Genomic DNA, 11784 nt, shown 5'->3' with positions numbered 1-11784 from the left:
TTGTAGCCGAGAGCCTCTCTCTCTATCACTATATTTTCTACACTTTGAAATGTTGAAATGATGTAGTTAGTTGATAGTGAATCAGCATTTTGCCTTATATATGAGTTGCAAGGGTTGGACAAGTGTCCTACTCAATATTTGGGTCAAATATTCTTTGACCATCCCACTAAACTACACGGCCAACTATGGCCATTTTTAATGGACTGATTTAGTTTTCCAATCCCACTTAATAATCTAATCATGGTTAATTTAATCCTAATTATCCATTAATGCTTCTATACCAAACGAAATTTGTAGGTAACTTATGACTTGAAACGAAACCGGAGGTTAAAGTCTCTACTTCGTATCTTAAAATAGTCTTGTCTTTAACTTGTCGCGTTTAGTTTAAAACGTCCCAATGTATGAAAATATGGGGTATAACACCATAAGCCCGAACACACAAATCACATATCAATACCATCCTAAGTTTCCATCCCAAATCTCCAACTCCTATACATACAATCTCCGTTCCTTCTAATACACGAATATATAAAACTAACCGGAGTCTACCAAAAAGGGAAGCCATAACCTACCTCATGGCCGAGCGGGTGCCACGAACATCCATTCATTCTTTCAATCGATCGCCACATCATAATCCGCACTAAATAGTTTTGAGAAAACCATGTTACCCAAGATTAACAACTTCTATTAGAATTATTTATAAGAGATTTGGATTAATAGGAAGGTTTGGGGATCTCAACCCACTTCTAGCTTCCATCTATAACAATGCTAAGTGATTTACCCATTTTACAGCTTATATTGGGAAGAATTTATTTTAAAAGGGGAAAGGAGTGTAGGGATCTAGGTTACTCGTTCGTTTAAGGTGAAGAACATGGGAGATGACTTAAAGAGAATTTAGGTGGAAAATGTTGCCACCCTATCATTCTTCCAACTCTAGATTACTTTAAATACCCACTTGATGATTCTCTAGGTGAATATATTTAGGAGTAATTTCTTCAGTGGAAGGAGGGGTGGAGGGTGTTAGAAGGATTTATTTGGACTAAAAATCTCATTTTTAGTCTTTCCTACCGAACTGGGCGGCTGGGATTTAGGGTTATGAAAAAATGGGCAATTTCCGAAAGGATTCTTTAAATAGGAAAATTCACTATGCGACACCGCCCCAGCAGTAAGCTCACCGCTACAGCGGTACTGCTAGAGCTGCTAAGATGCCGCTATGGCGGCTGTGTGGTTAGTACACCTCTGTAGCGTCACCGCTGTAGCAACAATACAACCGCTATGGCGGTCCAGTTGGGCCTAGTCACCCATGTTTCTATTCCTTACGCCATGCGTACAATAATTTTGGTTGACTTAAATTGTTTCCAAAATATGATTAGGTGGAGACTCTATTAAGGGGCCATTGTTGTCGTCTTCCTTCAAAATTCACAGTAACGACGAAACGGGTCGTTACATTAGATACTAATTGAACAACCATTCGTCCCTGAACGGTAAGGAAATGAACCAACGCTGACGGGTAACACGTCTAGTAGCCAGGACTTACTAGTACCATTTTACTTTCGTATTTCGAGTCCAACAGGAAGGAACAGGGCGAATGACGTAGTCAGCGCACCCTTTGTGACTTAGTGCCTCTTAGACATAACAATTAAATCTCCTGGTTACCATGGCATTCTGGTTTCACGTACCTCCCTCTGTACCAGTGATCATTACCATTTTTCGTATCTCGTATTAAAATTCGAGCAGGTTCGGAGTAAGTTGAATCCCAAAAGCTCCACAAGGTATTAAGGCAAGAAGGATTCCAATGCAAGGGTGATTTATAAGAGGTCCACTACGAGACGTAAGGCTCGAATATAGCCCAACGTATCAAGAACTTCACGGATGGAATGGGATACCGCTATAACGGCTATTTTACAGCTAGGACGGTACCGCCACAACACCAGAATTGGCCGCCGCGGCAGTCGCTCGCAAACCCAGGGTACCGCCATAATGGTCCCATTACCGCCATCGCGTTGCCGCTGTAACGGCAGCATTGCCGCCACGGTGGTCCCGCTGGCAGAGTATTAAGGGACAACAATCCCTTTTTCTTCATTATCCATTCCCACCAATTCGAAAACCTCTCGATATTCCTTAAAACTCCTACCCCCATTCCACTCCTAATCCCATTAAAACTCTACCCACTCCCTACTCTCCTTACTTAACACTAACTAGCCTTCCCAATTACCGACTTTCTTTTACCCACAAAAGAAGAAGGAGAAGAAGAAGAACCAAGGCAGAGAACCTATCTCCATTCACTTTTTTTCTACAAGATCAGGTAAAATTTTGTCTCCCCCTTGTTCTTTAGTTAATCAACAACACTGCACTCTAAATAACAACTTAAGGGTTGGGATTTTTCGATACCACAAGTTGGGGTTTTGCATTTTGGGTAAACACATAATTAGGACAAATTTTTTGAAGCAATCTGAACTAGTTAATCGTTAGAATAGCCTTCTCTTCGCACTTAGCATGATTATAACACAGATTTGAGCCGCAAAACTTAAACATAATAAAGAAAAATTCTTATAGTAGATGTTGGGGTTTTTCTTGAAATTTTGGGCTAGTTTGTTGTTAGAATGGCACCCCAATGGGGTTTAAACTTGCATAATGATTTTATGCCAGATCCGTGCTTTAAATAAGTTTTTGATCCAAAAAGTGGGATCTGAAATTTGGAATTTTTGGATTTACTGTCGGGTAAGGTGATATCGCTACAGCGGTTTAACCACCGCCGTTGTAGCTCGGCTAGCCGCTGTGGCGATGCTCAGAAAATCTCTAATGACCGTTGTGGCAATCTACCTTCTGCCATTGCGGTACCGCCATGACGGTCCTCAGACTACTATAGTGGTTGTTGCAGATTCTATAGCTTGGCAATTCGCTGCCAGGCCCTCTTTTACTCTATTTTCGCATTGATTCTTGCTAGAATGACATGCAACTGATAAGACACCAGAATTGACAAGCTTCTAATTCCTTGCAAGTATTATGCTATGGTGCCTTCGGTTGATTGGGATGCCCTATCCTGGTGATCATAATAAGGGGCACTCCTGTGAAAGTGGGGTAAAGGGCTACCAACCGAATTTAACGACTGGATGATCATCCCGAGGAACCTTATGAGGAAAATGCGGTGGAGAAGGATTTTATGTGGTTGGCCACCCAGCTGGTACAGGCGAGTGATATAGCAAAGATTCCCTGGGCTCGTGGTAGGGGAGCGATTTATAGTGACCGTTTTACTGCTGAGGCCAAGAGATGGCTGCACATTGTTAGCCACCGGGTCCGCCCTTCCTAAAACACACATGATGTGTCCTATGCTCGTGCCCTTGTCATTACTTGAGTCTTTTCCGACATACCTATAAATGTGAGGGCGCAAGTCATTGTGGAGTGGAAGAGGTTTGCGGATAAGGGTGGGGGAAGCTTGATGTTCCCTTCTTTGATCACCTTTTTATGCCAGAAAGCTAAGGTTCCAGAGGAGGATGAGGATGATTGGGTACAGCCTGATGCTCCCTACCATCCATTGAAGGCGAAGGGTTACGGAACTGCGATTGTCAGCCGAAAGAGGAGGAAGGTAAATGATGCAGGCGAAGGGGGCAGCAAAGCTGGGGCTGACGCTGGTGAGGGGGATGATGCTGAGACTGGGGCTTCTCATGTCCAGGGTACCTTTGAGCGCATAGATATGCGCTTTAATGAGATAAAGGCCATGTTTCGGGCAATTCCCATGCCTTCTGGCGGCTCCAGTTCATCAGGTGCTGCTACTAGCTACCCTACCCAAGAAGAGATGAAAGGGTATTTTGATACACAAACGTAGATGAGTGATTCACTCTCCGACCTCCAGACTGGCTACACCACCCTAGTTAAAATCTATGGTAAGCTTCGCACTGATTTTGTTAAGGAGAGGATGAAGAACAAGGCGCGCGACAAGCTTAGCATCAGGTCTTGGAGGGTTTCTAACGGGATGTGGGGTAAAATGTACCCCAATGTGCCGCTGCCAGTGGAGGATGATGATGACTCCGAGCAGTACTCCTTCGAGAGTGGTCCCCGAGAGAATGGCGGTCAGGGCAGGTTAGATGATGTTGGTGGTGATGGCTCTGATGATGATGGTGCGACTAGCATGCAGAAAACCTAGAGATTTCTTTCTCTCCCCCTCCCTTTGTATTCTTGGTTGCCCTTGTAGGGCCTTTATTTCTGGACAATTTGGTTTTCCTTGTCGGCTTGCATGTTGGGACAATTTTCTTTTCTTTGGTTGGTTTGCATCTTTTCTTTTCGGACGAATTTGTTTTTGGTTTTTGGTTGGCCTGGTTTATGGCTAATGTCTGGATAATTTGTTTTGGATGTCGAACTATTTAGCTTCCTTGTTTTTGGTAATGGCAGTTGGTTTCGTGGTAGTGACTTGAGTGGTTCTTGCCCTTGTCGGGCTTAAATTTTTATACAACTGTTGGTTGGTCAAACTGCTATTTTTATCTGATCTGTCGAAGGCTAAAACAGTGGAAATGGACTGGAAAAACAGGGGAAGGTTCAGGTCTATGAATCCAGTAGTAACGCTTCGGAATTCTCTCAAATCGTTATAGCGGTACCGCCTTGGCGGCAGGGGAGCCGCAGGAGTGATCCAATTGGGAAATGGGTTCACCGCTTCAGCTATTTCCCATTCGCTGGAGCGGCACCGCCGCAACGGTGGACTCACCGCTGGGGCGTTGTGCCTGGTAGTAGCGTCACGCCATGCCCGAATTTCTCTCGCATATGAAGTCTAACTCACCTCTTATAACGCAGCTAGATCTAATCCTGAAATATGACTTACTTTTCGCAAGTAGATACCACTTGGAATCATCTAGATACCAATTGGGCCCACCGATATACCAATTTGACCGAGGTAGCACGATTGGAAAAAAAGAAGGAAAGTTTCCTAAATGCCCTATAGCCTCCCGTGGACGGGTACGGATGTCTACGTACCATTTCACGAGACTCTACTAGACATTGCTCTTGTACTCGTGAGACCGGTAACCTAGTCTCTGATACCAACTTCTCACGACACAATTCGGGACCGTGCGGGCACCTACCTTCCCACCTAGGTAGGCAAACCCTCTAATTTTTATAACGCCTCAATCAAACAACATTCCATTTTTAAGCATTAGATAATTTGAAGTACAGCGGAATTCCATTTGTATATTCAATAAACTCAAGTGTTTATATGATCACAACAATATGTGATTACAGACTCGGTGATACTTCCCATGACCTGGTCTAGACTAGTACAAGAGCGACTACAATATCGAATTAGCACCCACGTTCTAATACATCAACCTCCGTCCCGGAATGAAGTGGGAGGAGATCTTCCAGATAGGAACCGCACTTCCCCTTTTATATTAAATCAACCACTTGAAACAATCTACACCCCCAAAGGGTGTACCAAGTGCAATATCAGTACAATCCACGCGTACTGAGTAAGTATCATAGGCCGACAATGGTTAGTAACATATATTGGTAAAAGAATTCACAAACAACGATGATAATCACTAAATCAAATCATACATCTATATACTGCACATTACAACATTAATATACCTTAGGTCACGACTGCTCCCTAATAAACTATAAGTCAACATCACCAGCACAAATTCTCAATACATATTTCTCAGGTCGTTCATTTTAGTTTAGGGGTCAACTCTTCATTATAACGCATTTTATCCTACATCACTTGGAAACAAATGAAGGGCTAAATTTGGGTTAATTCAACAGGCACAAGTCAACAATATAAATCACACATAATCGAGTCCAAGTACACATCATCGCTTAAGTAAAACCTAATCCCCAACTTGACAAGTCTAAATACATCCAATCCAATTCATTCAATCACGATTACAACACCAAGCATCTCAAGATCAAGTTATAATGCAGTGCAATGCAATAATGGTATGAATGCAACACAATGCCGTGCAAATGCGGTGTACACATGTACTCCGGATGAAAATATCGACGTCTCGGTTACACAACACAATGTGACTCGCCAAGTATAAGTGTCATCCGTCCCGTATCTTTTCCCAACATACATACGGGACCCCAAATCTTTTCTCGCGGGGCGTTCTCACCGGTACCACCCTGGGGGACCTACGGAGTCCATGCACTAACAACGATTCTGGAACTAGCATTGAATATCGGCCATGTAACAACGATTCCAAAATTGATCATCAGACATCAGCCATCTCACGTAACTAAAGTAAAAGAGTTTCATCAATATCACTTTTACTCAATCAACGATTCCGGGATAAACATCGAACATCGGCCACCTCACGTCACTCAAGTAAAACTGAGCCTAGCTCATCAAGTATTTCATCAAATATCATCCATGTCTCAACAATGTATCATAAAAATGAGAGTACGTTCAATGCATGAATCACGTCAACAATCATACTCAATATCACAAGTACCAACAGTGGGTACGCAAACAATATATCCGTAGCACAAATACCAATAACAAATAATATAACCGAACTACAAGTACCAATAGGGGGTACGCCAACACTATAACTGAATCACAAGTACCAACAATGGGTATGCCAACAATATATCCAAGTGCAAATACCAATAACGGGTATGTCAATTATATCCCAATCAAGACGATTAAACAGATTACAATATCTACCAACTACTCATGGCATCAACCAGCACAATAGAACGATTACAACACAGATAACTAGGTGGCTAGCCCCAACACACAACAGGACAATCAATCGGTACACCTCTTACCCTTTCATTTATGAACTAGGTTCGTCATTAATGGTATAATACAATTAATCCTATATCACGGGGTTCGTATCTTGAGGCATGAACAATTACGTACCAACCACTACCTCCCAAGTCATATAAGTCCACCCAAAATCAAGAAACCAACCAAGCAACCTAAGGGGTCTATAGTCCACAAGCCCGAATACACAAATCGCATATCAATACCATCCTAAGGTTCCATCCCAAATCTCTAACTCCTATACATACATTCTTTATTCTTTCTAATTCACGAATATATGAAACTAACCAGAGTCTACCAAAAAGGGAAGCCATAACCAACCTCATGGCCGAGCGGGTGCCACGAACATCCATTCATTCTTTTAATCGATTGCCATATCGTAATCCACACTAAATAGTTTGGAGACAACCATGTTACCCAAGATTAACAACTTCTATTGGAATCCTTCATAAGAGATTTGTATTAATAGGAAGGTTTGGGGATCTCAATGCACTTCTAGCTTCCATCTATAACAATGCTAAGTGATTTACCCATTTTCAAGCTTATATTGGGAAGATTTTTTTGTAAAAGGGGAAATGAGTGTTGGGATCTAGGTTACTAGCTCATTTTAGGTGAAGAACATGGGAGATGGATTAAAGAGAATTTAGGGGGAAAATGTTGCCACCCCATCACTCTTCCAACTCTAGATTACTTGGAATACCCACTTGATGATTCTCTAGGTGAATATGTTTAGGAGTAATTTATTAGGTGGAAGGAGGGTTGGAGGGCGTTAGAATGATTTATTTGGACTAAAAATTTCATTTTTAGGCTTTCCTACTGAACTGGGCGTCTGGGATTTAGGGTTATGGAAAAATGGGACAATTCCTAAAATGATTCTTTAAATAAGGAAATTCGCTATGCGATACCAGCCCAGCGATAAGCTCACCTGTAACGATAAGACGGCTAAGATGCCGCTATGGCGGCTGTGTGGCCATGTGCTCTTATTGCTATGGCAGCTAGTATACCACTACAGCATCACCTCTGTAGCGATAATACAACCGCTATAGGAGTCCAGTTGGGCCTGGTCGCCAATGTTTCTATTCCTTACGCGATGCATACAACTATTTTGGTTGACTTAAATTATTTCCAGAATATGACTAGGTGGAGACTCTGTTAAGGGGCCATAGTTGTCGTCTTCCTTCAAAATTCACAGTAACGACGAAACGGGTCATTACTTTTAAAAGCAGGTTTCAGCTTATAATGACATTTTTCCTCCCATCAGTTTCTGATAGCATGTTTAACTTGAACACAATTCATGGTCAATCCAGCTACTGTATTAAAGACTCTCCAAACTTCGGCCGCAAAATCTCCATAGAGAAATAAATGATAAATGGATTCAAGCTGAGCAGAATTACCACAGAAACACTTAGAGACTCATCTACTGGCACTTTAAACTTCCAAAGTCTCCATAAGAAGAAGGAAATCTTGAATGGCACACCCTTGATCCACATGTTATGAAACGGTACTGTTACTTTGGCTCTTTGTCTCAGCAACTCCCATGCACTGCCTATAGTAAATTTTCTTGAGCTACTCATCATCCACCATGGTGTATCCCATTCATTAGATGCATGCTTAATGTCAATTTACTGAACTATATGCTGCATAATATCTTCAGGGAATAACTGCAATAGCTTTTGGACATTCTAGGTGCCATTTGACATTAAATCATCTACATCTTCAACCTGATCATTGACTGGCCAGTTATGAGGAACCACAAAGCTAAGAGCACCTAGTTTAGTCCCGTTATCAAACCACACATTAGAACTACCAATCTGGTTCCCACCATATTTCTTGCTCAGTACTATCTCTTGCCTCCAGCATCATCTTGCAAACCTGAGACCCTCCTTTCTATTGTAATAACTGAGGAATATGCTTCTTGCAATACTTATTCCATATGTAGTTAGCGCAGCGAGAGCTAGAAGTTCTAAACTTCCACCAAAGTTTAGCACATAAAGCTTTTGACATGTCAAAGATGGACTTGAACCCCGACCCTCCTTCATGTTTTGGTAAGCATATATTAAGCCACGATGACTAGTGTCTGCTTCTCCCCTCTTTCTTGTTATTCCAAAAGATCTTTGCAAAGATCTTATGAAGCTCTTTTATAACACATTTTGATGGCATGATAGCAGATAGTATATTGATTCGAATGCTTTGGAGAACACTAGTGATTAATACTGCTTTTCCACCATAAGACAACATCTTCCCTTTCCAAGTTTGCAACTTGTCTTTGAATTTCTTCAAAATATCAGTATAATCAAATTTTCTCTTTCTTACATGAGTAATTGGACAACCAAGATATGTAAAAGGGAATTGACCTCTCACAAATCCTGTTACTATTTCCACCTGTTGAATCAATTGATTTGACACCTTGTTGAACATATAGAAAGAACTTTTCCTCTTGTTTATCAACTGTCCAGATATCCTTTCATACTCTTGAAGAGTATCCATGATCACCTGCAAAGAATTACTCTCTGCAGATGAGAATATGATGGTATCATCTGCATAAGCAAGGTGGTTCAATGCAGAACTCCACTTTGGCATCCCACGGCCTATAAAATCTGACTGATCAAATAAGGAGTTCAATGCTCTTGAAAGTAATTATGCAGAAATGATGAATAGAGCAGGAGAAAGGGGGTGTCCCTGCTTGACTCCTCTTGTTGAATGAAAGAAACCATGAGCATGACCATTCAACAGCACAAAATACCAGTTATTTTCCAATAGTCTCCATATTAAATTAATGAATACATCAGAAAATCCCATTTTCTTCATTACCTTACAGAGATATAGCCATGAAGCTCTGTCATATGCTTTTGTGATATCCAACTTAATAACAAAATTAGCAGGCTTCCCTCTCTTCCTTATGTCTGTAACAATTTCTTGTGTCAACAATACATTCTCAATAATATTCCTGCCCTTGACAAATCCCGATTGGTTAGAAGATATCACAGCTGGTAACAGTCTATCTAGCCTGTTATGCACCACTCTAGAGATGACCTTATTAATGAAGTTGTTGAGACCTATATGCCTCATATCAGAAAATGTTTCCACCACATTCTTCTTTGGCAACAATACTAAGTTGGTATGACTAATTGACTTAGAAAGAGTCTAACCCTCGAAGAAGGCTTTAACTACATTAAACATATCAACTTTTATCACTTCCCAACACTTCTGATAAAATATCCCAGAAAAATCATCTGGTCCACAAGCACTGTCACCTGATAATTCAAAAACAGCTTTCTTCACTTCTTCTATAGTAGGTTGTTCTGCAAGAAATACATTATCATCCTTCTCAATCATTTCAGGAACATGATTAAGAATAGGAGTGTCTTCAATATGATCTTCCTGAGAAAACTGCCTATGATAGAATGAAATAGCCTCATCAACAACTTTGTTAGCTTTCTCTAACCACACACCATTAGTATTTTGAATTCTCATGACTTGGATTCTGTTCCTCCTACCTTTGACCAAAATATAAAAAAACCTTGTATTTTTATCACCTTCTGAAAGGCAGTCCATTCCAGCTTTTTGTCTCCAAAATTCTTCTTCATAATACAAGTATAGTTTAAGTTCAGCTTGAGCCCTATACATCACCATTCCATTCTCTTTTGAGGGATCCTCCTCAAAAAGCTGTTCTTTAATTTTGAATATATCCTCTCAGATAACCAGTTGCTTGAAGATATCTCCAAAAGTATCCTTGCTCCACTTACTTAAAGCAATTTTCACCTTCTTCAGCTTTAGTTTAAATGACAGAAACACATCATCAAATAATTCTTCTTCCCACTGCTATCTAACAAGGTCTAGAAAGGATTCATGTTACACCCAAAATTTAAGAAATCTGAATGGCTTAAAAGAATTTTGCACTTGATCCCCACAAGTTACAAGTAATGGAGTATGATTAGATCCTGTTCTAGACAAATGTTCCAGTTCTAAATTTCCAAATCATTCTTGAAATAACTCATTAAGCAACATTTATGTAGCCTCTTAAAGATACAATCATTAGCAACCCTACCATTCCACCATGTGAAAGGACTCCCTTTAAAAGGAATCCATGCAGTTCACAAAAATTCAGGCATAATGCAAAATCTTCATACTCTTGTGGAGAAACTGGCAAACCTCCTATTTTTTCCTCTTCATTTAATATGACATTGAAATCACCACCAATCAGCTAAGGGAATGCCATGTTACTAGCCACACCATACATATCTTCCCTTAACTGCAATCTATCCCCTTATTACATTTAGCATAACCCATTGAAACCACCATTGCTTTATTCAGATCTTGGAAGAACAATTTAATAGTAGTATCAATAAGTACTTCTACATCCACTTTGTCTTGAGCAAAAAACAGATTTTACCATTACGATTGAAGTTTACATAAGGCATACCAAGTTTCCTTCTATACTTCTGAATCTGTCTTTGATGTTGAAAAGGTTCCATCAGAGCCACCAAGAAAAATTTATGATGTCTATGTAACATTTGACCTCTATGGAAAGCTTGTTGAGAATTCACTGATCTGATATTCCAAAAAAGAGATTTAACAATCATTTAGAAGACTTCTTTAAGTTTCCCCTTTTTGGCATGATCCTCACTGCTTGTTGAACTTCTGAGACACCTTGTTTCTTCCCCTTTTTTGCCCCTTTACCTTGTGTTTTTGGAGAAATTCCTGCTTCTTTACAGACCTTTTGAAGAATCATTTCTTTAGGGGCACTATCAGCATCTTCTTTCATTAGATTTTCCAGCGCCTTATTTTCCTTCTCATCTTGCAAATTATGAGAAACAACATCATGCAAAGTTTTGTTAGGAGATAGATTTTTATCTACATTCAGGGGCTGAACTTCTTTAATTTCAGGAACAATAGCCAAGGCCAAATTTCCTTGCTGGGAATAAGAACTTCCCTAAGGAGGGTAAGATCCAACAATCTGCAAATTGTTTGGACAAGTATCATCCAACTCAACCATAAATTCATCCTTCTCTTGTTCCTGAGAGATT

At 40.5% G+C, this 11784-nt stretch overlaps 1 protein-coding gene across 1 annotated transcript; it reads right to left on the bottom strand.

Moving 5' to 3' along the window:
- Window positions 1–8827: 8827 nt before the first annotated feature.
- Window positions 8828–9826, bottom strand: LOC132643959 (uncharacterized). The gene is made up of 2 exons (XM_060360493.1): window positions 9569–9826; window positions 8828–9358 (listed from the first exon to the last, which is right to left on the bottom strand). Exons 1-2 carry the CDS (start codon window positions 9824–9826, stop codon window positions 8828–8830), a joined length of 789 nt encoding a protein of 262 aa, XP_060216476.1.
- Between the last annotated feature and the right edge of the window lie 1958 nt (window positions 9827–11784).

Source organism: Lycium barbarum, chromosome 6 (assembly GCF_019175385.1).
Source record: "Lycium barbarum isolate Lr01 chromosome 6, ASM1917538v2, whole genome shotgun sequence".
Taxonomy (NCBI): Eukaryota; Viridiplantae; Streptophyta; class Magnoliopsida; order Solanales; family Solanaceae; genus Lycium; species Lycium barbarum.
Note: the sequence above shows the minus strand (reverse complement) of the source record. Positions and strands in the feature narration are given on the sequence as shown.

What these genes read in the sequence shown, in the direction of transcription:
- LOC132643959 (XM_060360493.1), bottom strand. Translation starts at nt 9,826, where the DNA reads ATGAGGCATATAGGTCTCAACAACTTCATTAATAAGGTCATCTCTAGA. An exon ending in CATGGCTATATCTCTGTAAG is followed by an intron (nt 9,359 to 9,568) that starts GTAATGAAGAAA and finishes TTATTTGATCAG; the next exon opens with TCAGATTTTATAGGCCGTGG.